General features: G+C 47.2%; 1 protein-coding gene across 1 annotated transcript in view; it reads right to left on the bottom strand.

The window, feature by feature from the left end:
- CACNA1H (calcium channel, voltage-dependent, T type, alpha 1H subunit) overlaps positions 1 to 24,325 on the bottom strand; it is a 256,641-nt gene that overhangs the window by 14,954 nt on the left and 217,362 nt on the right. Inside the window, 8 exon segments of the mRNA XM_010003580.1 lie at positions 449 to 665; positions 4,597 to 4,812; positions 5,174 to 5,295; positions 7,337 to 7,415; positions 14,503 to 14,573; positions 15,129 to 15,262; positions 16,319 to 16,428; positions 18,150 to 18,301. Coding sequence (XP_010001882.1) covers positions 449 to 665; positions 4,597 to 4,812; positions 5,174 to 5,295; positions 7,337 to 7,415; positions 14,503 to 14,573; positions 15,129 to 15,262; positions 16,319 to 16,428; positions 18,150 to 18,301 — 1,101 coding nt within the window.

Below are 24,325 nucleotides of genomic sequence, written 5' to 3'. Positions count from 1 at the left end.
TGCTGAACCAAGAGCTGTGAAGGAGCTCTGCCAGGAAGTGATTCTGACTCTGGCTTTTATTCCTTGTTGATTTTATTGATCCGTAGTCATCCTGTCAGGACTGATGGCTCCAGAAGAAATGTGCAACTCCTACCCTTTTCCTCAGCTAACAGCCCCTCCCCTGCATCACCAACATTGCTTGGGAGCCCCACTTCTCCCCAGCCAGACCCCCCAGCCAGCAGCTTTTTCCCTGAGAAAACACAACAATGTGATGAAATCACAAAATTGTGCAGCGTGTGGGAAACCACAGACAGGATCGAACCAAAGCAAGCCCTGGCTCAGCCCACACCCACACTGGGTGCCTACACCTCATCTAACCACCACGCCGACCTGCTGTGGCTTCAGCTGAGAGGAGGAAGGGAAAGCTCTGCGAGCAGTACCTCTCTGGGATTTGCAGGGATAGGTTTACCTCTTTGGGATTTGCAGGGATAGGCTTCCATCTCCACCTCGTGGAGGGGGAAGGGGGCTTTGGCTGGCATCACTGGCCGGAACATGTAGCTGTCGTTGGGCAGGGAGTGCATCCGCGACACGGAGATCTTGCGGACGGTCAGCAGGTTCTGAGGGTCCTGGGGCCTCAGAGAGGCTGCGCCGCCCTGCAAAGCAAGGAGAGAGGGAGGTGGGGTCATCTTGGTGGTGAATTTACAGCAATTCTCATCTGCGTTTTGTTTGAGAACCTCGTGCAGATGTTCCTCTTGGCACCTGGTGGCTGCAACGGGAGAGCGAAGATACGCGGAGTCAAGAGCTCAAGTTGCGGCTGGAGTCAAATGAGGCATCACTGACCCACCACTGAGCAGACTCTTGGACACCACAGAGAAAAGTAAGGTCCAGGAAAATGAGGCCCACCCTCTAAAACCACGAGAAAGCCAACATTTCTCACACACTGTTCTGCTCTGATTTTCCCTAGGGCTGCTTTCAGCACAGCTCAGGTGGTGATGCTCTCCTCAAAGCTACTCTGGGACAAATGGGAAAAACTGGTCAGTCCCCAGCCCTGCTGACTGAGGGGGTAGCCAGTGTTTCTGGAAAATCATGTATTATCTTCCCAAAACACACATACAGGCAGACATTGAAACATACACATCAACACCACTGCAAACCCTGTGGCCTCTCTCCTACAGGATGGAGCATTTTGGGCACTGCTGACCCCCAGAAGATGAACAGCCCCTTGGCAGGAAGCAGAGGGAAGAAGGCATCATGACAGCATGTATGTGGGTGTGGAGCCTGTTTGGGGGTAGAAAAGGGATTTCTCTATGTTTGCTCTTGCTATGAAACATGTCTGGTTGGAATTGTATGGACAGAGCACATTGCAACCCTTCAACTTGACCCCTCGCTGCTTCTGAAGCCCTTGATACTTCAGGGTCTGTAGAGCAAATTTATCCTGGGGTCTTGGGGAGCTTTAGGGTCTCAAATCACATCCCTGCAGTGCTGAGGAAGCAACTGGGAGAGTTGGTGCCACGACTTGGCTGTGTGTTGGTGGAGACCCTGGAACAGGACCTGCAGCCTGGCTCCCAGCCCTGAGGTTTTGGTCCTGAACACTCTCCCCTCACAACTTACCACGTTATCTGAAGTACAACTAATCACTCTGGTTTTCCTTTAACATCAGCCTCCCAATGACTGATTGAAAACATTTTCTCAGCTGCATGCCTTAAATTAAATGTATTTTGCTTTGCTCTGCTGAGCTGTTTTCCCTCTCTGCTGGCAAAATCATGGCCTGAGGTTCCTCACTGGCTAGTCTGGAGGTCACTGAGGGTCTGGTTAGATCTGTTTTTTCCACACATTTCTACCTTACAAATTTATCTCCTCAGATCCTTAAAGAGGCACATCTGGAGGTGAATTACTCAATGCTTCTAACCTGTTGAAGTTGGTTGAGAAGATGGGGGGATCAGCAGCTATTTGCAGGGAGTTGGCCTCCAGAACTGGTGGCTGCCTTGGCCAGCAGCCCCCCAGCTCCCTCCTCTGATACCTTCCTGCCTCAGGAGGGTGGCTGTGCCAGGTGGCCTCTGGCCATTATGGCTAATATCCACCAGCAAGGCAGCACCTGAGCTGGGAGCAGGCAGGGGATTGTTAGCACTCTGGTGCCACACTGAGAACAAAAGGTCTTGCTCCACTTTCTCAGTGTTCCAACAGAGAGATCACAGTATTTGGCTATTAAATCTCACTTCATCTTTGCAGGATCTTGTATGTGCCTCCTCTATCTGGGACAAATGAATAGAAATCTCCTCTTGACATAAAAAAATGCAGTTTTTAAGGTTTCAGCTATTGAGACTCAATTGACTTAGGGATGTCAGGCCATTTCAAATGGCTTTAAAGTCACTGTAAGAAGTGCTTGAAATATGAAATGTGGACAGGAAGCTTGTGGGCTCACACCTGATGCTCTCAACAGCAAAGAAGTTGTGAGACACATCACCATGGGCACTGCTGCTCCTCCTCTTTGGGGGGATATGCCTGATGCACAAACAGGTTCTCACAGCAACAGTCAGAAAACCAAACTGGGCTGTGTTTTCTCCAGAAAGGGCTCTGCCTGCCTCCAGCTCTCGGTCCATCATCTGAAGGCTGACTGCTGCCACATCACATTGCACTGGTTTTTAGCTAAAAAGAGTATTTCATTCATGTCCCACTCAAGGCTGCTGGCAGAGTCAGCTGGGACACGTTCCTTGCTCCACCCCTGCACACCCATTCGAAGGACAGAGGATGGAAGACCATTGTGGCTGTGAAGTGACAGGTTTAGGACAACTCAGACACCAGCAGTAGCTGCACAGCACCACAGCATAAGGCCACAAGCAGAAGTAATGGCACAATGTCATTCACCTCAGCCTGGTGGCCTGGGGGTTTGTGGGAAGGTGTCAGAACATAGTGGGACACAGAGCAGAAGTGGGAGTCTCTGCCCCCTCCAGCGTGGCTGAGTCTGGGGTGGCTAAAGACACATTCTCACAGCTCAGCTCCTCCTTCAAATCAGAGAGACAAAAAGCATCAGTAGCAGAGCAAGGCTGGGGCTTAATGCTCACACACGTTTGCCCTGTGGTATTTTCCTGGTTGCCTCATTCATCCAAAGCAGGAAGGAAAAGTAAATGTAGGCTGAAAAAACTGTTGTAAATGGCAGGAAGATACAGAACATCTTGTAACACCTTCCACAGTGCCCATGCCACCACCAAGGGCAGCCCTCCCTGCTCAGGCTGCTCTCCCTCTGATGAGCATCACCTCTCACTGTGCATTTTCCAGGGCTAAGGGGAGCTCTGCTTGGCTCCTGATGTGCTCAGGAGGCACTGGAGGATGAGGAAAACCCAAAGAGAACAAACTCAGCCTGCAATCATGGCCCATGTGAAAGGAGGTGCCCTCTCTTGTCACACTGAGAAAAGTGACCAGGGTGTTTATGGTGCATTTTCCTGCAGAAACATCCATTAGAAACTACACTCCAGTGAATTCCCCATCGCTGTATAATTAAATTCCTTTTTTACTTGACTTAATAGAGTTTGATAGATTTTACAGAAAATCTAATTTAATGCAGTTTAATCTCACATCCCCCATAGATTTTGCAGTAGATGTATCTGCCATCACAGTGACAAAGCAATTTTGTGTTCACTGTTAATCACCCACTGCTGACGCGGGATGAGACAATTATCTTGTGCCCCTTCTTCCCCCCTGACTTCTGATTACCCTATTTTTTCCTGAGGACTGATAGGAATCAGAGAGCAGGCAGTGCCTGGAAAATCAGCCCAGGCACCTCCAGCTTCTCAGTGAGAGTCTCTGACAATTCCCAGGGTCCAAGTCAGCCATGCCCAGAGCAGAGGAGCCAGCAGGACAGTGGGAGCTGCATCTTACACCAGTGTCAGACGTGTCCCCCTGAGCTGCACACTACAATTTGCTTGAGGCTCCTCTGGAAATCCCAAAACAGAATTAAGAAGAACCTGAGCAATGTTTCTGTCTCTGTGTCAAGGGAATTTATGCTGTCCTTCACTGCATGTGTCAGGGTTGACAGAAGCAACACTCTCAGGGCTTTCTGAGGTTGCTCCTTGGCCCTGATGTCCAGGCAAAAATGGCAAGGACTGATGTGTTGGCTGGGAGAGCAGGACCTGTACCTGTTGTGCTTCTGAACTTCAAATTCACAATCATTGAATAACTGGAAATGGCAAGAGCTGGACTTTCAGCTCACCCCTAGAACAATGGCCAGGACAGAGTTAGCCCTGGAGAATGCATTGCAAGCAGCCTTTCACCTCAGGGGTCCTCCTGAGAGAGCTCCAGATGGGGAGGTGATGGTGACAGCTCTGACACAGGATAACCCAAGCAAGCTGCCTTCCTCCCACTCTGCCTTTGTCTCCTGCCTCCTGGGCTCTGTGCTCCTTGGGATCTGATAGCCCAATGATCAGACAACAGTGACTGGTGAGAACTGTCCTCTCCCTACCCTGGGCATAAGAGCAGATGCTTTGTGTGAGCTCTTACCTGGGCTTGGTGCTTCACCTGCACTGCTGTCTCTGACTTGACGGTCTCCTGACTCCTGTAGGGTGCTCTGCTCTCCAGGGCCACTGCACCTCCCCTTCTCCCACTGGTGGCTGAGGTGTTTGCTCCTCTGGACATCTCCAACTCGATCTCAGCATCCATTTCAGCATCCTCCTTGGCCTCCTTGTTGCTCTCCTCCAAGTGCTTCATCAGCACTGCCACCACCACGTTGACGAGGACAAACTGCGCGATGAGGACGAAGGTGACAAAGTAGACAGGAGAGATGACAGGCAGGTAACTGAGGCAGTGCTTGTCTTCCCGAGTGCATTCCCGGAGAGTGTCCTGCAACAGAGAGGGAGAGGTGTAGGTACACGGGTAGAAAAAACACCCAAACAGCACCAATTACATCAGCTACAAAGAGCAGGGTTGTTACATCCCAAAGGCACAGAGCACAGTTACTCCTCTCAGCCACAAGAACTGGCATCACTTTCCTAAAGCATTATATGTGTGTTAAAAAGAATGAAGTTTCAGGCCGGGTGAGACTGAGGACAAATTATCCCTTGAAAACACACTGAGCTTTTTAAAATTGAAAGTTTAAATTTGATGTTTTAAAAGGAAACCTTTTTTTTTTTTTTTTTCTTTCACACAGAGATTCCTAAATTTGTTTGAAATCTGTAACTACAGAGACAGAGATTGCACACACCTTCATGATACCATTCCAGTTGTCCCCTGTTGACACCCTGAAGAGGGTGAGGAAGGCCATGCCAAAGTTGGTGAAAGTTGCATGCCTGCTCAGGCCTTCACAAGGATTTTCATCACTGCAGTCTGCAGGAGAGAGGAGCAGAAGCACATCAGTGAAGCCACGTTTGCCAGCTGCCCCAAACCTGGTGGTGAGACCCTGAGATGTGTCACCCTGATAGATGACATCAGGGGGGACTGCTAAGTGGTGATCCCTTGGTGGCCTGCAGCTCCTGAGGGGCAGCTGCAAGGTTGTGTGGCCAAACTCTCCCAGCAGAGGCTCTAATGGATGGCAACACAGTGGGGCTTAGAAGGTCCAGGTTGGACATTACGAAAGTTGTTTTCATCTGCAGGGTCCAACAGGTCTGGGTCAGGTCACCAGAGAGGTTTTTGTTGGAAGCTTTTAATATTTGTCAAGACAGAGCCACAGCTACTCTGAGTGATGAGGCTTCAAGTGGTGAGGGCATCCAGAGGCCTCTTCCACCAACATTTCTGTGATTCTCTGGACTTTAGCCCAACAGGCAGAGCCAACACAGAGAGGTATAAAAGGAGCTGGAAACGAGCAGACCTGCAGGGCTGTCTGATACTGCTCTACAGTGTCCTTTGTCTGCCATCCTCTTGATTATGTTCTTGCCTTGGTCATTTTTTACAGGGTACATCTACCATATTTCACTGAGATAAAGTGGAACAATTTGACATTTTATCTCCTGAGAATTAATATACTAATGAATGCAAATAGAACGTAGGAGATTTCCCTCTTTCCATAAAAGAGAGGCTCATTAAATACTCATGAGGACAGGCAGAAATGGCCCTTGCTGGGGCATTTCACTAGTAGGTATTTATTTCAGTGGCAAATAGGAAGGAAAACCAAAAGAGCAAAAAAACCCACCCCACAAATGACCAGTCTTGGGGGAGTGTGTGCTGGTGGTTCTTGTGGCATTTCCCAGTTACATCTGGCTGGGAAGGGGAGGGCTGGGTGCCTGCAGTTTGCCCCAGACAAGACTAAGGCTTTCCCAGGCTCTGACCAGGTGCTTCCCTGGGGACTGACACATTGGCAAGGTGTGTGTGTGGAAACACAAACAGGATTCAGAGCAGCAGCAGGTGTCTCTGTGCATAAGACATTTTTCAGCTTTGTGGCTGAAAGAAGACATACCTACACATCTAGATATGTGTTATAAACTCCACAATATTTCATTTGGGTGGATGCAGAACTACTTTTTTTTTTTTTTTTCCAGAATTCATGGAAGACTGAAAAATAAGTTGTGAGTTACAAGAAATATTCTGCTTTCAGACATTTGTAATCTGAGCAGAGGGTTGGCCTCATAAAGGGAATTAATGACAGCCATAAAATCAGCCTGGAGGAAGGGTCCTTCTGGTGGTTTTGGAGACCTAATTGGGATGCAGGCTCTGAGAAGGCAGACACAGCTCCTCCAAACAGCATGTTTGAAGGCAGTGACTGCCGTGGCCTGGCTAGGCTGGGTGAGGCAGGGCTAGAGGGTTTGCTTTCTTGACTCCATCTGATTTTCTTTTTAGTGGTGGACACATCATGATCAGCTACACAGTATCCTCAGGCCAGAGGAATAAATGACATTGGACAATCAGGAACCAGTGGATGCTTCCTGGTTTATGTAGAAAGGGGGAGGTGATGCTGAGAAGAACAAGGACAGACGAGGCTTGGGCAGCTGGAAGAGCAAAGTCAGCCAAGTGCAGAAAACTAATGGAGTGTGGTGGAAGCTCTGAAGAGGGATGTGTTTATGGTGGCATCTCTCCAGCATGAATCTGACTACCATCCAGCTTTGCAGACTCATGTTCTGTCTTAAATAGCAAACTTCCATCTTTGTGAACTTATCCATGCTGGACAACTATATTTAAACAGTAAATAGTTCCTCTACAGCCAAGGGTGGTGTTGGACAAATCTCTAAGTGTGTGCGTGTGCACGTTAGACAGGTTCTGTACTACATCCTCATGTGTCATATGTGACCCTGAGATCAAGAGAAAACTTTAATCTTCAGACCATGAGCTGTGAAGCTAAGGAAGGCCTGAGAATGAGAGAGAGGAGAAAGGAAACGGCAAGATACCAAATAAACACCGACCGGATGGAAAAAATGGTGTCAGGCACATTACTCACCTAGCTTGCCAAACAATTCCACTCCAAGGGCAGCATAGATAAAAAACAGGAGCATAAAAAGTAGGCCAAGGTTCCCTACCTACACAAGGAGAAAGCAGAACAAGGGTCAGGCAAGTTGAGGTCACAAATTAAGTTGCTCCATCACATTTTAAACACAAACAAAAGAGGGACTGGTGACCAGAAGCTGGTCATCTTCTCCCCTGCCTTCTAACACCCTGGTTCCCTTTCATTTTTCTTCTTTAACAGACCCAGTGAAGTGTCCTACGTGGTGGGAGGAGCAAGTGTTCTCCTGTGCCAAGCAGCCTCCACCCCTTACCCACCGTGCTGCCTTCAGCTGCCATTTGGCCAACTCACAGCTCAGCCCCAGTGGCACTTTGTGCCTCCTGTGCTCTGAGTGACTTGGTGCTTGGGTTTGATCCCATCTGCCAGGTTTGAGACTGAACTCAAAGGCTGAGAACTTGAAGACAATGACATGAACAAACCCTGTCTCAAGCCAAAAGAGGAAGGTTTCTTGAAGGTTTCTCTGGCCTGGAGGACTTTTAGAACCATCCAGTAAGATGGAAAGCCCTCCTAGCCTTGCCACTTTACAACTATTTCTCAACAATCACTACCTGAATTTTAGCTTTCAGTGTCTCAAAAGAAAAGTCTTCTTCCATACACCAACACGTGCATGCAGGCACCTTGCAGCTCCAGTACTGGGTGCTCTGCTGCCCTCGGGCAGTAACTTGTACTGCCAGGGGGCTGAGGGGGTGGTCATAGAAATGCAACCGTTCTTAACAACAACAGCTACCTGCACTGCAATCAATCACTATGAGGGATCAAAGGCTTTAAAACATTTCCAAAAGCAGATTTTTAAATTTATTTTTTAGTCAGGCAGAGAACATGAAGGGCAGGGTAACCTGACCAGTATTTTACCTGCAACAAACTCCAGCCACCTCTGCTTTCCCTGCCACTTCTAAATGCCTTGTGTCTATCAGCTTGTAGCAGAGACAGAGAGGTCTCCAATTAGTCACAGTGTCACAAACATCATTTTCTCTCTAAATAAAAATGAACTAGGTGGTGAGTCAAGCCAAAGGATCCATGATCTCCAAGGTATCTTCTAGTCAACTAGAGAGAGCTGGAGGGAGCTCCCAGCTCTGAGGCAGCACAGCCATGTTGCTGCTGGGTATTCTGCCCATGCTGTGTAATTTCATTAGAAAGGTGATCAGTATGATACCTGTCATCATAAAATTAACACAGCTATCACTTCTGAGGCAGGCTGGGGTGCTTTTTTTTGTATGAAAGAAATGGGAATAGTCAAATCACCCAGTGGAGACTGTAATTGCTCTGAAGCCTCCACTGGCTACTCCACATAGAGCTTTGCAATTCCACTAACATGATTACCATACTCCTGGGAATAATAGAGATAATACAGTGATGTGGATGGCTGCTCTGGATGAATTCATTTACATGTTCTGACTTCTGGAATGGTGTTTCCTAGCTCAGGTCTGCTGGACCACTGGTGGTTTGTAAGACATTAGGAGGCAGTGGGCAAAGTGATTGCAAATTAGAAACCAGAGGAAAACAAGGACACCCACAACTGCACACATGGTCTGCTGGGGAGGCAAATGAGCAAATCATTAAAGAGAAGGAAAATAAAAGTGATAAACAAGTCCTCTAGGTTGAGTGTAAATTAAAGCCTGATGCTGTAACACTGCAGCATTTTTTCAAAGAAGTCTATAAGCTGAGTATTTTTCAGCTATTTTAATGCCTAATAAATCAGCCTGGAAATTCTGGCACTGAGGAAATTCTAAAGAATTTAGACAAACATCAAAGTTATTACCAGGTTAACAGTCAAAACTATTATCTATCTCTCAACACATGGAGCAGACGCATGGGCAGCTCCAAAGCTCAGCTGATGCACAGGTTCTCCTGGGGAGTGACTGAGTCTTTGACTGATGTGGAAATGTGGCTACATGAAAGAGGAATGTGGGAGACAGAAGCAAGTCAAAGATCCTGGGATGGGTGATGGAACCACCTACACTGTTAAACTCCATCCCAAACTGTATCTAGACATCCAGAACTTTCTGCTAAGGAGCAGGTTGCTCCCCATGTACACATGAACAATCTGCTGCCCTGACCACCCCCTGCAGCTGCAGCATCCACATGGACATGTCCAGGCACTTAGTGGCTTGTGAAATTGGAGAGAGAATGAGTTTCTCAGCAGTCCACAAACACCTGATGCTCAAGAGAATGCAGCTGAGCAAAATGGCAGAACTGCCACATCTATTTGTGTAGCTTCTGGCACAAGTCAGTGCCAGATTTAATATTCTGTCAGGGCTAGCCCATGGTTCTCTGGTACGTGTCCCTTAGGAAAGGAGCAGAAGGTCCCCTTCAGCCTATGGCCTTCACCAAGGCCTGAGCACAGAGAAAGATCCAAGGCACGTTCTCAGAGATGGGCTGAAGTGGAGGCAGCAGGGTCAGGCAGTACTGCTGAGCAGCAGAGCAGACTGGATGTGTGTCTGTGACCTGGGTGAGTCACTGCTCTCCTGTAACTGAACATCCTCATTTGTGATACCCTTGTGGAAAGGTATTTAATGGATCTAAACACTTTCAGATCTACTGAGACCAGACAAGAAAAAGATTGTGCATGAATCATGTTACTGGGAGGAATGGGAGGGGACAGAAGCACATCCAGGCAGTTTTCTCCAGCAGCCAAAGGCTGGGATGCCTGTGCTGGACCCTGCACCAGGGACAGAGATCCAGCTCTGGTCAGCAACCTCAGTTTTGGCAGCCAGACACCCAGGCAGGCTCTGAGTGGTTCTGCTCTAGCAGCACTGAGCAGGTCAGGCCGTGCTCTGTTAATCCATCAAGCTCTTCCTGATTTGGGCTGGTGCCTTTGGCTGGGCAGAGGAAACTCCAGATAACCCCTCTCTCTGGCAGGCAGGGGCTATCCATCATTTGTTGTGGCTCCAGTGTTGAGGGGAGGCTGTAGCCTATAGGGAGTGAAGCAGAGATGAAGAACATCTTGGAGATGTTCTTTGTGCCCTTAAATACCTCAGAGAAGCCTCAAGAGAAGACAGAAACACTGGTGAGCATCTCCTGGATCTTCACTTTCTGGCATCCCTGCTGCCATGTACTGCTGGCAAAGGTGTCTGTGTGCCTGGGCCAGAGGGATGCTGTGGGGAGAGAGGCAGTGTCCTCCATCCCACCCAGAGCAGCAGGAAGGCCCCACGTGAGGAGCTACCACCCCAGCTGGACCTCTGATCTACCATTGCAAAAGCCTTGGAATAACCCTGCTCAGTGACAAGAGACTCTCCTCTCCACACATGCAGCAAAACTCTTCTCCCACTGCCCCTGCGTGGCCTGGGGTGGCTGTTTCTGCTTTAATTCCTGTAGGCATCACTGCTATGAGTTTTTTTGCCTCCCCCAAAGTGAGAGTACAGTCGTTGAGCACCACTGCATGTCCCATCAGAGCACAGCCTCTGACCCACACCACCAACTACAAAGCTCATATCTGCAGGCACTGGGTTGCAAAGCACCTACCCCAGGCTGTGTGAGATATGGAAACGTGCTGCACCAATCAGGTGCACAGGCCACCTGGGCACTGTCACTTCTCTGTCACACTGTCAGATGTGTGATCCTACTCAAATCCCTCTAGATCCTGCTGGCCTCCACTCTCCCTGCTCCAGGAGAGGCATTGATGAGCTACGTCTATTCTGCTCCCACGATGGCTGGTGAAGCACAGCACAGCTCCTCTTCTGCCTCCTCCTGCTCTGACATGGATTATTTCTGCATCACTGGCCCACACCTTGGCATTTCAGTTGTCCATGTGGGCACTGCACACAGCTCCCTGGGATACCTGTCAAGAGCAATTTCTCATAAAACTAAGCCCCTGCCAATCCTTTCCAAGTACATGAGTCCTGCTTGCCTTTCTTCCAGCAGTCTCCAGCCAAAGCAATAAGCCTGGCAGCAGGAAGACACATGCTAATTTATGCACTAAACCCAAGAGAAAACGGCCACACTTACCTGCTTGGAAAATAGAGGCCATCTGTGTCAGCTCCTGGACTAATGGAAAGGGCCAGACACACAACCTTGGAGGTTAAAGACATCTCAGTGGTACAACCACAAGGCCACCAGCTGAACAGAATGACCTCCCTTTCTGTGTGTCCCCAGGGAGCCTGTGCTAACAGCCAGCAGAACCCTGGGGGGTTTTACCTAATCATTTCTGCCTCACTACTCAAGACTCTCAGGCATCTCTGCTCTTTTCCCAGCGTGCAGCCCAGCACACAGGTACCTGCCTGCCAGGACCTGCTGATCTGCAGTGCTTGCTGCTAGGACACTTCTGTTCTTGCTCCCTGAGCAAGAATAAAACCTGTGGGTTTTCAGTGTCTGGCTGTTGTTTATGTCCTACAGCTCCTGTTCTACAGTGCCAGAAATCCTCTTCAAGAGCTGAAGGTGAGATCAGCACAGGAATTACAGCCCCACAAAGAGTTAAACTCCTGGACAAGAACAAACTATTGACTTCAGGGCACTGAAAGAATGAAAAGTTCTTCACTTTTTCTCTTGGCACAGAATCTATCTGGGGGGAGTTCCAAGCTTTGAAGACAAAGAGGAGGTAACACTGTTCTGCACTTAATTAACGTGCTGTTCACAGACAAGTGAGAAAGAAGAAGGGAAAAACCAAATAGATGTTTTGATAGGGAAGGTCTCCATTTTACTTTTGACCCTGCAGAGCCAGGATGGCAATTGGGCTGGATTCCACTTGGTCCTTTCCATCAGGAGGAGCACTGGCAGCTTAGCCCTGACTGCAGGGTTTCATACTGGCAGTTGATACTGGAAGTGCTGTGCAGGCTGGGGGGTGGATTCACTTGCACACTGAGCATAGAAACCCAAATGCAAAGTTGAAAACCCAAGAGCAAAGTGCAGGCCCTGCTACAGAAAGGGTGGATTGTACTTTGGAAAGCAGGAGGTGTGAAAAGGCCTAAAGGATTAGCATCAAATGGGAGTCTTACAGAGCACACACTGCTCACAAAACCAATACAGCCACCAGATGTTCAAGCAAGGGAATATTCAGCGGAACCATAACAGTGGTGGAATTCATTATATATATTATAAATATATAGCCTTAATGGGGCCAGAGCTCATAAAGAAGAGGAAAACACTTGAAATAGGTCTTGAAAACCTGCTTCATACTGAGAGATTAAAGCAGTTTAATGTTCTTCTGTTTGCCAGACTGCAAGAGCTTATTTTATCTCTTACTGCTCCAAAAAGGAGATGTTCTAGAAGAAAAAAAGCAAAGTTACATCCAATGAAAGAACAGTCTTGGCTAATTCAGATAAAAGACACCAGATTTTGATATTTTTTAATGTTTTTTTTTAGCAGAAATTGCTGTCAGGGAGATCTTCCCAAACTTCCCTTCTCATTTTCTGAATTTCACTGGAGGACAAAATGGCATTTTTATCTGCACAAAACCTGCTTGGAATATCCCTGGGAATTTCCCTTTGAAAGAGACTTTGGTTTGAATATAAACTGCAAAATCACCACAAGGAAACAAAAAGCCTGGCCTGCAGCCACCCTATTGTTTGGGGGAGAGAAAACAAGGAGAGAGAGAAAATATGCTCTGTAATCACAATGCTTTGGAAGGAAAGAAAGTAGACACAAACCAAACGCTTTTTGGAAATGCCAAAAGAGGGGTCAGGCTGGTAAATTCCGTGCTTTAGTCTCAGCCAAAACCCTTCACTGCAAAGGAAATCTGAATACCAAAGTGCAAATGGCTCAGATTAGAAACATCTTTATGGCAGTGATGAAAAGTAAATGGGTCTTTCCAAGAAAAAGAAATTCCCCCCCCCGCCTTTTTTTTTTTTTTTTGCCAGTTAATTTTGAACAGATTATGGGCTTCCTTGTACTCAGCAACTAACTCTTAGGGGCATGTCTGAGTAATTACATCTACTAGTTCTACTGATTCTCATGGCCACTCATCTTCTGGAAGACATGTCTACACGGTGTCCCTCTGAGATGTGATCCCTCTGCAGGGAGCCGAAGCTGACCAAGATGTGACTGCCCACCATGCTGAGCTGCCCTCTCCCTGGGCCTCACTCTCCCAGCCCATCCCAAGACACACAAGACTTTGATGCAGAATGGAGTGGGCCCACTAATAAAGCTCCTTCCAGTGACTCAGCTGTGGGATGTTTTGGAGGATTTGAAAAGTAAGGACTTGCTTGATGATGCTTGTGCTGCTTCTGAATTGCCAGCTCAGAGAGGGTGGCTGCAGAGTTGCTCTGCCTCATTCCTGGTGTCCTGGCACCTCATATGGGCACTTACTTCTGGGTAAAGTGTGGCAGTAAATGTTTCCAGTGCTTCCTGATCCCAGCTATATATGAACTTGGAATATGCAGGCAGCTGAGCTAACTCTAATGACTGAAAGATTAGGACTCAGACCATCAAACCCACAAACCAGCAGAACACAGCTCAAATAGCATAAGATTTTAAAAACAAAAGAATCCTAAACTTCATGGAATTCTTCCAGTGTTCTTTAGATCTTTATGAGGGAGGAGTGCAAGTCAGCAAAAATAGTTTCTTTCCTTCTTTTGTTCAAATAAATGGATCCATAAAAAGTGGTCCCAGGAATGGAACACTTGAAGGATCCTATCAAATATCAGCAAGACTGTCAGCATCGTTGTTCCTCTTGCAGCTCATGAGAACACAGTGTTTTAAGATCATTCTTCAACATCTGAACACTCAGAAATGTCTCCCCTATTTGCCTTTTAAAGTCTGCAGCTCCTCTGGCAAAAGGTGTCAGTAAAAGTGGTTGCTCCTGTCTCACAAAGAAAACTGCTGAGCTGGGAGCTGTCTACTTTCAATGCTTTCACCAACAGCTTTCTCTGTCTATCCTTGTGTTTCCTGAACTTGCCAGTGAAATCTGTGTCTCAGAAGAGCTCTGCCCACAGCAGCTGGCTCTCTCATAACTCTTTTTCAGCATTCTGGTTCTCCCATCTAACACACACTGTGTGAGCAGGATGTGCCAAGCAAAATTCCAGGCACTGGTGGCAGAAGAAAAAGCTGATGTCCTGCCCAGGAGGCTTCTAGTACCCAAAAAGCATGATTGCATAGAGCTGTCCCTGGGCCCAAAAGGCAAAGTCAACCAAGGGGAACAAACTGGGCATGGATGAAGTCTGGGGGCTTACCTGGGGAAGTGCTTGTACCACTGTGTCCAGGAGAGCTCTCATCCCAGTGGCCATTTTAAGCAGCTTCAGCACTACAATGAGAATCAAACTGTGGTCAGCAGGGCTGGGAAATAGTTCAAGCAAAACCCTTGGAGGAAATCTAACTTCTGATCTTGTAGGGAGGGTTTACATCTCCTGCATCTAGTCATACAGATGGCAAGCTCACTGCATCCTGGCAGGAGCCACAGAGCATCTGAACACCCTGACTACTTCCCACACCAGTTAAAGCTGTCAGTAAACCAGACCAAAAGCAGAACAACTCCAGTGTGCCTTTGCAGGAAAGCTGGAGACATTTCATCAGTGAAGAGAATAATCTCAAGCTCTGATCCTCTCCAAAACCCCCTGCTCTTGTCTGTTATCAGTATAAAAGGTCTGTGATCCCAGGTTTGAAATTGAGACCAATCTAAGATGCTACTGGAAAAAAACCCTGATGCCCCACCCAGCTTGTCTCTGAACAGACATTTTTCAACCTCATCACCTATCTGTTCTCAAGCCAAGCTGGAGCAGCAGGACTAGAGGAACAAATAGCCAAACCATCTCCTGAGGTGTCTTGAAGGCTGGCTAGAGACCTAGGGAGCAGGTCTTACCTCTTGCTATTCTCAGCACCCGCATGATGCGGATGATGGTGGGGTTGATGGGCAATGCAGCATTCATCTCAATTTCCTCCAGTGTGATTCCCACAATTGACAAGAGAACGATGGCCAAATCCAGCTGATTCCACCTAAAAAAAATGTAAATTGTATGTGGACAGACACCCCAAAACATATCTGTTAATAACAGTTGCAAACAAATCTCAGATGCCTCTCATCTCATATCTGGTGCAAAATGTGGTGCAAAATCAACTCACAGACACCCCTCTGAGCCACAAGCTACTGTAGGCTGACTGGGAAGTGTTCTTGACTACTTCCCAGTCCCTGTTGCCCCCCTGCTATCCACTTGGAGCCACTGTCAGAGACAAGATATTAAGCTAGAGGGACCTTTGTTGTGAAGCAATGCAACTGCTCCCGCATCATGTCACCTGCCTCTTGAATTACTGCACTTGAGTATCTTCACTGATTTGTACCTGACACTTGTAGAGGGCCTTCCACCCCAGAATGAGACAGAAAGTTGGGAAGAAACTGAGGGTCTTCCCTGCATGGTTTCCCTCACAATGCTGCTCACAGCAGCTTCCAACTTCTCCATCAGAAGAAATAAGGCAAACAAGCTGATCTCGTGGAAAAGTATCCTGTCTCCCCCTGCTCCCCTGCAAGCAGCCAGACCACGAGGTGCTTTCACACACATTTGCTTCTGGCTAGATGAGAGGCAGAATAAGATCCATAGGTCTCTGCAGCTTGAACACAAGTAGCTCTGTCTTTGCCAAAGGCTTCACAAAGCCAGCAGTCTGCCAAAGGACTGGTTTGGACTGCAAAGGAGACTTGTTCTGAGGAACTCTGTGACCTTAAGTTGCCAAAACTACTCTTTTGAGGACTGGGTTGATGCCCATAGGTTTGTGACCTCTAAGCTGAGCTGGTCAGACCTGGTAGAGAGGCAGATACTGAAGGAATGTACTGAGAACTCTCAGATTTCCTGAATTCCTTCTGCAAGGCAGCACCAGCAGTTCTTACTATTTTTAGTTCCTACACTTTAAAGTTTGCACCCTGGAGAGACAGCCCTTTGCTCTTCCTTGCACACAGCATGCAGTGCAATCATAGTAATGCTGCATTTACCCAGTGTCTGCCTTTGAAACTGGGTCACTACAGCACTATCCCAAATGCACAGAGTTTAAAATGTATCTCACCTGTCCTTAAAGAACCTTCGAAACCCAAATGCCACCAACTTCAGAACTGCCTCGAACACAAAAACGATGGTGAACACGTAGTTGCAGTACTTCAGGGCTTCATCCAGGGACTGAAAAGAGAGACATCAGTTAGACCAGTCCAGGCCCCTGCAGAGGGATGGTTAGGCACAAAGGTGACACAGCCACAGAGGTGTAAGACATCTTCTTTGCTTCTTCTGAACTGCTTAGCCCTGGGAAGAGTAAAAGACTTGATGAATCATAACTTTATTCCAGCATGGCAATCCATAGGACAATGGCTTTGCTTAAAACACTCAGGAAAATAAATGATGTTGGAGGTGGATTATATTTTGCCTCCTTGAAAAATGTTACATCTCTAGAGCTGGGCAAAGTCTCTCCATATATGGTGCAATATTCACACTCTCTATTGAGCTGCTCTCGGAAGTCAGGAATCCACACTGTTTATACTTAAAGATGATGAGTGTTTATAATGGATTTCATTGGGACTGCAGGCCAACAATAGCAAAAGAAACTTGCTGGGACCTTAAAATAGACAGTTGTAGAGTGAAACAGCTCTTTGGTTGGGAGGGAATCTGGGGAGAAGAGGGAGGGAAGGGGAATTTAATTAAATGTAGTATAGGTCTCTTTCAACAGGAAAATGCCAACAATGAAGGTCAAACCAGACCCAACTGGAAATAAAATGCAACAGAGGAGCCTGCAAAGCAATGTCTGCTTTGTTGACAGAGGAAGCTTCAGGCCACAGGGAAGCTCTCCTCACAGCTGTGTGATGACTGTGCTTTGCTGACCCCAGATGTGTGGGATGACCATGATTTTTTGGGGGAGCAAGAGCTGAAGGTTTTTCAGATGTTGGCCTTCCTGAGTGCACTGTTGTCCCTTTTCTGTTCTACTGCCTAACATCAAATGGCAACTTCCAGGAATGTAGGACAATTTACTGTCTCATCTGCAGAAACTGCCTGAGCCTGAAGTCTCAGATCCTTTGTGATGGCTTCTATTCAGGTTTACACCATTGTGTTTTACCTGAATATAAACCAAGTATAAAAGAAGACCTAATCTGGATAAATAACATTTACATGGGAGACAAGGTTTGTTATGCAAAGAGATTCTGGGAGCAGAACAGCACACAGTCAGTTGGTGTAAAACACACACGTGTTACCTTGTGGCTTCCAGGAGGCAGCTGCAGGTTACCTGGGAGATCATGAAATCCTTGGAAAGTAAACACTGAGCCCAGAGCTCCATAATTATAAGGGGATGGAAGAGTAATGTGTGTGGCAAATGGACAGGCTGTATGCTTTATGCCAAAGGTTTTCTTGGGAAAGAAGAGTTTTATGACAGAGAGAAAGGTTGGACTTAAGAGTTGGTTTACTCTACATTCATTGAGGAGAAGGAACGCTGTGTATGCATTAACTTCATGTTTATATCTGTTAATGGAATAGTCTAAAGCTCTGGACTGTTTTACAGTCTGAAGGTCAGTCACAGCTGGGATCAGCAGAGGAAATACTTGGACTGGTCTTTACCTAGGAAAAGTTTATCTCTCTCTCCATTAGCCTTATTCTCTGCTTTTGTGCAAGAGCAGGGAAATCAGGCTTTTGGCTGAGGCATGTAACTCCAGAATGGTAGAGCTGGCCTAGAGTTAGATGGATTACAACAGGAGCCTGCTGAGGCTTTCAGACACCAGTGAATGGTCCCAGAGAAGCAGGGCTGGCTGCAGACCTCACCACTCAACAGGATCCCAAGGGAACACTGTATGGTCCTCAGGTTCTCTGCTACCCCCACTGCTGTGTTTCACTGCCAACACCTGGATGGATGGTCTTACCTTTGGCTGGTTGTAGTGCTCCATTGACATAGTGATGACATTGACCCCAATGATGAAGGTGATGAAGAGGTCAAGATAGTGGCTGGTGCAGAGGGTGTGGATGTACTTCCGTGCTGGGGAATAGTCAGCGTAGTAAGGTCTGCGCTGGGCTTCTGCAGAAAGAGAGAAACAAAACCAACCCAATGAACACAGGCCCTGCTGCATGGTTGGCAGCCATCACAAGGTGGCCCGTGGGTCGTGTCTTACACACACCCAGATTCAGAGAACTGATTCAAACAAGCCATGTGAAATGGCCAAATGTTTCTACCTAAAACTGTAAAGAACCATAGTTGAGTTATCAGGTTGAGCTGAGAATCTCTTGTGTCACCAAGAGGAACCTCCACACCTTTGACAACCAGGTCTTTTCTTCTGCCAAGTGCTCTCTGCTCTTGCTGCTCTCTCAACCTTTTCACTTAAGGGTACTCTTGTCTCAGACCAGGAAAGGTGGGACACAGGATGGAAACAAGATCCAAAGCCAAAAGAAAAGCTTCAAAACCAGCAAAGATTCAACTCTGGTTTTAGAGGAAAGACTTAGGGCAGGTCTTTTTGGTCTGGACTCTGACATACCTCTCCTAATCCTGCTGATGTCAGGCATGTTCCATGTAAGGAAGAACATAACCTGAGCTCAGCTTCTGTGACAGAAGGCTTTTGGTATCTTTTAAAGGTCTAAAGAGAACACAGTGATGCCTGTGGCAAAGGAGGGCACATGCGTGAGGGTGACACGGGAGCAGCAGCAGCAGTGGAGAGGGGTGCTCAGAGCTTGGCTCCACAAAGACTGTCAGCACAAGCTCCTCTAGAAATATCCAGCCAAGGGCATGGTTGCATCTGAAAAGCCATCCAGGCTACGACCACATCAGTTTTACATCTCTGTCTCTGGTCATGTCTCCTCCTTCTCTTTGATACGAGGAAATTTCTGCACATGACCAAGTTCCTGGGGCTGCTCCAAGGAGAGTGTTTGGACATTGCCCTGAGATGGAGTTGTATTTACTGCATGTGTCTCTCAAATCAGCCTGTGACCACGAGATGGCTGTGGGCACTCGGATGGAGTCAAATTCTTCTCAGACTTATGAAATGCAAATATTCAAAGAGTGTACTCAAGGCCAAAGCCAGTGTTGCTGCAGATTTTGCAAGTAGAAGAGACATGTTAAGTCACACCACACTAACCCAGAGCAGGATTGTTCTTAACAGAGATTTCTTTTTTTTTTTTTTTTTTTTTTTCCCCAGCAAATTTAGCTTTAAATGCATGAGGAGCTGGGAAAAAGGACTTGCTTCACCTTAAAAATAACAAAGGAAATATGTTTGCAAGCACTCAGTGCTCCCCTGAAACACATCTTCTGCTCCTCTAATCTTGCTAGGATCTTTCAGATGGAGACACTCTTGAAATGGGGGGTTTTGGGTTGGGTTTGTTTGGTTTTTTTTTCCATAGTGCAACTGATGCCAGATTAAAGCCCAAAACCCTAAAATAAATTGGATAAAAGGAAACCAAATCTATTGCTCTCTTCCAACTACTGCTTTTTCTGGTAGTTAAAATGGAGAGGAGCCATGTAGAGGCACTTCCTCCTGACCAGAGTCACCTAGACTGATTTTTTTCTTCTAATGAATGTGGAAAAACAAGATTAAAATGAACACAATTGTTTTTTAGTACATTTTTCTGTCACTTTCATGTGCCTTAATCCCACCAGTCACCTTGGATGGGTAGGACTGTTTTTGCTACTGAGCTTGGCTAATCTGCTGGTGTATTTAAAAAATAATAATAAAAACATTGCAGTACAGTATTTATTGATGTCTCTACAAAATGCTTTCATGTGTATTCAAGATTATGACAAGCTTTTTTGGTTTTTTTTTTTTTTTTGAAATGTCATCTTGGGAATGCAAAAAATCAGCTTGTTGGGAGGTCTGAGAAGATATCAAGTAATCAAATGGCATATTAAGGGACTATTTATTAATGACTAATGGATCTCAGAGCAACACCAGCAGCAACAGGCCATGTGTGGATAACTGGTGAGCAGCACACAAGGGACACAGGTTGTAGGTGACTGCAATTACTCTCCAGCCTGCCCAAATGCAGCCACTGATTAACTATTCAGCAAAGAGCAGATGTTTACTGTGTTTTATAGACTATTGATATAATTCTAAAGCACACAAAGACATTTTCCACCATAAAGCCAGTGGACAGAAAGCCTTGGAGGCTGCCTGGCAGCAGCAGAGCTCCCTTTACATGGACTGGGTGTACAAATACTAAGGAGAAGCCACCCAGCCATAAAGGTGGGTTTGGTTTATTGTGTGAGCGTCTCAGAGGACTGTGCCTGCACACTCTGCCTGGTCAACTGGGCCCTCAGAAAACTTGGGGAAGTTTTAACTTGACCTGGGATGAGAGAGCTCTAGGAAATGCCTCAGTCATTCAGGATGCACTACATCCCTGAGCAAGGTTAACACATGGAAAAGAAACACGACACATACAAGGACAGTGTGGGAGAGAGTTGACAAGGCTTCCAAACACATGCAGCACCAGGGGCATGCTCAGTGCTCAACCCATGCAGTGTCCATCAGAGGAGATCCTGCTCATGCGAGGCTGAGGGTGGGGGGCAGGGGTGTGCAGGAAGGACCAGCCCTCAGCAATGCTGCCTGTGGGCTGGGCTGACCCCATGAAGGCAGGGGAGTAGCAACAGGGTGAAAGTAGTGAGAGGGCAGCCACACAGCTTCATGGTGGCTCTGGTCCCCTCTGAGAAGAAGGGACACTGTTTCAGAGCTCCAAGACCCCACTGCTCATTCCTGGTCCCTTCAGGAACAGGAATTTTCCTTCAGTCAACAGCACAGCAGGTGGCTCTGGCCTCCTTGCAGCTCAGGCACATGTTTTTACCTCTTAGTCAGAATAGACTAAGTTATTCTCCCCAGTTTGGGTGTGAGTGTTCACTGCACACACCTACTGCTACAGCCTGCTCAACCAGAGACAAGGGGTCTGCAGGAGAACAGTGCACCATGGGGAGGTGGGCACAGCAGATGGGGGAGATCTAGTGCATGTTTAATTACAGCAGACAAAATGTAACCTGTGCCTGGCTTCTTCAGAGAAATGGTGTCTGGGATGAGACTCCAATCAGCCAACTAGCAGACTTATATCAAACACAGACAAGTACCCTTCAGCTGACAGTCTGAATTGGTGGGAATGCAGGAGGGAACCATCAACCATACACAAAAGGAAAACCACAGCCCTTTCTCACCCCCTCTTATAGCTGTTGGCTAATGCTTGAATCTCATCTCTCTGCTGACTATTTAAACTTCTTTGCTTGTGATTTTGCTGACATGAAAATTAATGAAGCACTGTCTCCTGGCTTAAAAGCATTTAGGTTGGCATTACAATTGTTAGCTACAGCCCCTCCATTATTCTCCTCTACATGAAACGTTAGAAAGCCCTAATGGCTTTGTATGCATGCTTGGCACAGAGCAGCTCTATACCAGCAGCTGCCTGGAAAAATAAGCAAAGATGGTTTGATAATTCCCTAGTTGGAAATACTAAACACTCAGATATGCCATGCCCAAAACTTTAGTTACAGCTCAAATGTTCCTTGCTGGATACAGAGATGGTTGTGGCATTGAGAGGATGGACTAATTTAAATACCACTGTGTGCTGCCCTGGCTCACTCATCCCTAGAGAGAAAGGTTTATAGTCAGTGCTCTGAAAGGCATCTCTGCTGGGTTGTAAAACAACACCGGCCTCTTCCTTCTACAATGGCCAGCCAGTGAATGTTGGGAAATGCCTCAGAGAAACCTGGCTGTGGCCACACTCCTCTCCTGGAGAGGGAACCAGGAAAAAACTTTTCCTTTTCTCAGTACTTGGGGTCTTCCCAGGGACTGGTGACTTGGTGATGCTACTGAAAGGCACTCTCTGCTCTCCAGCTAGGGCCTCCCCCAGGCTGTGTCAGGCCTGTGTGGGCAGGTACTTACAGGTGCCCAAAGACTTGATACACAGAAACACAGGGTTGCTAGACACAGAGGACATTACAGACAGGAGATGGGACACAAAGACAAGAAGCCAGATGGACAGGGCAGCCCAGATGGATGGGTGCTGCTCAGACAGTGCATCTGCCAGCTAGGCTGGATTTTACTCATGTTAACAGCCTTAATTCCCCTCTGGTCTACTCAGGCCAAGTGCTAGAAATGGCAGCTGAAGGAAAATCAGGGCTCTCTGCTAGGCTTCCCAACATCAGCTCCTTGCTCCTCTGCAGAACCACTGGTCTCTTGTGCCCACCCTGCCCCGTGGGGACAGCCTCTCACCCACTCCTCTGTGTGGGTGTCACACAGCACTGGGGCACATGGAAAGCTGGCCAGCCCACTGTCCCCGTGCAGTGTCCCACTCCTGCACGTGCACACAGACACTCCTCCACAGAGACTGCCACACACAGCACCAACCACACCTCACATCTTTCTGAGTCTGCCACATTTTTTTCACCAAATCCATCATCTTCTAAACTACCCAGGAGGCAAAAACTCCTCCCATTTGAATTAAAATCCATTAAAATACAAATAGCAATCTGCCAAAACATGTATCAGGTATTTGATTTCATCTTGTAAACAATGCAAGTCTGGTTGCCAAGCTGTGCTGAGCAGAGGCAGGTAGGAGACCCCAGAGCCAGATGATCTGAGGTAACCTCCTGGAAGCCTAGCACAGCACCACATGTTTAGCCTCTCAGTTTCTCTCTTGGACTTGATTGCCTTCCAGAAACCTGTCCTCCTCCCTGCACACTCTCAGTGACATGCTGCAACCCACATCTGTGCAATGCCTGGGTCTGCAGTCTGAAATCTCTCCTTGACCCTGTCCTTTGAGATAGCTGGATAAAGAAGGGCAATGTTACAGTGTCCATCACTTTGTCAAGGACTGGCTCTTTTTTGTGTCTATGCAGTGAGCCACAGACAGGCTTGCAGTAACATTTACTTACTATTCAGGAACAGCAACTGGCTGTGGTCTACCTGTCCCTCCATACCTGTGCCCCAGTCTATTTTCTCTGAAGGATGCTGAATGTTCTTTGCAAAAAAGCTTTTAGGGCTGTGGTTGGGTTTTATTTGTTTGTTTGTTTTGGGTTTTGGGGTTTTTTTTTAACATATAAAGTTTACCTGAATGTCTTCTTGGATCAGCACATTGGAGTAGAAATATTGCACAAGCAGAAAGACTCTTGAGAGCCTGAAACTGATTTTAGTTATTGTGCTGGAAGTGCAGCCTTCAGGATTTCCACTTCTAATCCTAGGTGGAACCTCAGACTCAAAAACCAAAATGGGAAAAGGGAAATTAAATTGCATTTGAACTCTTTTAAACCTCTGAAGAGATTCAAGGTCTGTTTGCAGTTGGCTAGTTGGATCTAGATTTCATTTTAACCCAGCCACTAAACTCCCAACCAGCTAAAATGAGATATGCTTGCTCTTCTCTGTGGTGTCAGGTCAGTCTGTCATTAAGGCCCTGTGGAGACCATGGTGCAGATATTGAGTGCTGGGGTCTCCCATGGTTCCAATAAAGAGGACCACAAGAGCAGGAGAACAGTTGCAAGGTGTGCACCTGCCTGCTTTCTGACTCAAATGTGGATGGATGGAGAAATTTTTCCAGCTTTCTCCTAGCAAAGCCTCTGACCACCATGGCCTTAGAGCCAGGCGAGACTATTTGATCTAACTGGTATTTTCCCAGATGTAAATGGACACCTATTGGCTTGATGTTTGGGAGACAACTTGCCATTTGTCACAAGGAGGTATTTAGGTCCTCACAGGACATCACACATGGCAGCAGAGCACTAGGCAAAGAGCCACAGGAGTGCTGTGGCAAGCAGGGCCAGAAGCATTCAAGTCTTATCCTTGGCTCAGCTCATCATTGATCACAGTGGCCAAGCCATATTCCCTCACTTCTAAAAATGCTGGCCAGCATCTAATTCAGGCTCTCCCTGCACACTCAAACTGGCTGGGAAGTTGGCATGGCTGGCTTCCTGACAGTTTTCTGGGAATACCCAGCTGATGCTCTAGGCAGCTTGTCCCTGGTGAAGCCTGCCTGAATTAATATGCAAAAAACCCAGGAAGTTTTGGGTCAGGAAAGGAGCACAAGCTCAGCTGTTTTTCTGGTCGGGTTTGATGGTTCCAGACCAGATCCACTAAGAAACAGA

This window comes from Chaetura pelagica, unplaced genomic scaffold (genome assembly GCF_000747805.2).
Source record: "Chaetura pelagica isolate M959 unplaced genomic scaffold, ChaPel_1.0 scaffold408, whole genome shotgun sequence".
NCBI lineage: Eukaryota > Metazoa > Chordata > Aves > Apodiformes > Apodidae > Chaetura > Chaetura pelagica.
Note: the sequence above shows the minus strand (reverse complement) of the source record. Positions and strands in the feature narration are given on the sequence as shown.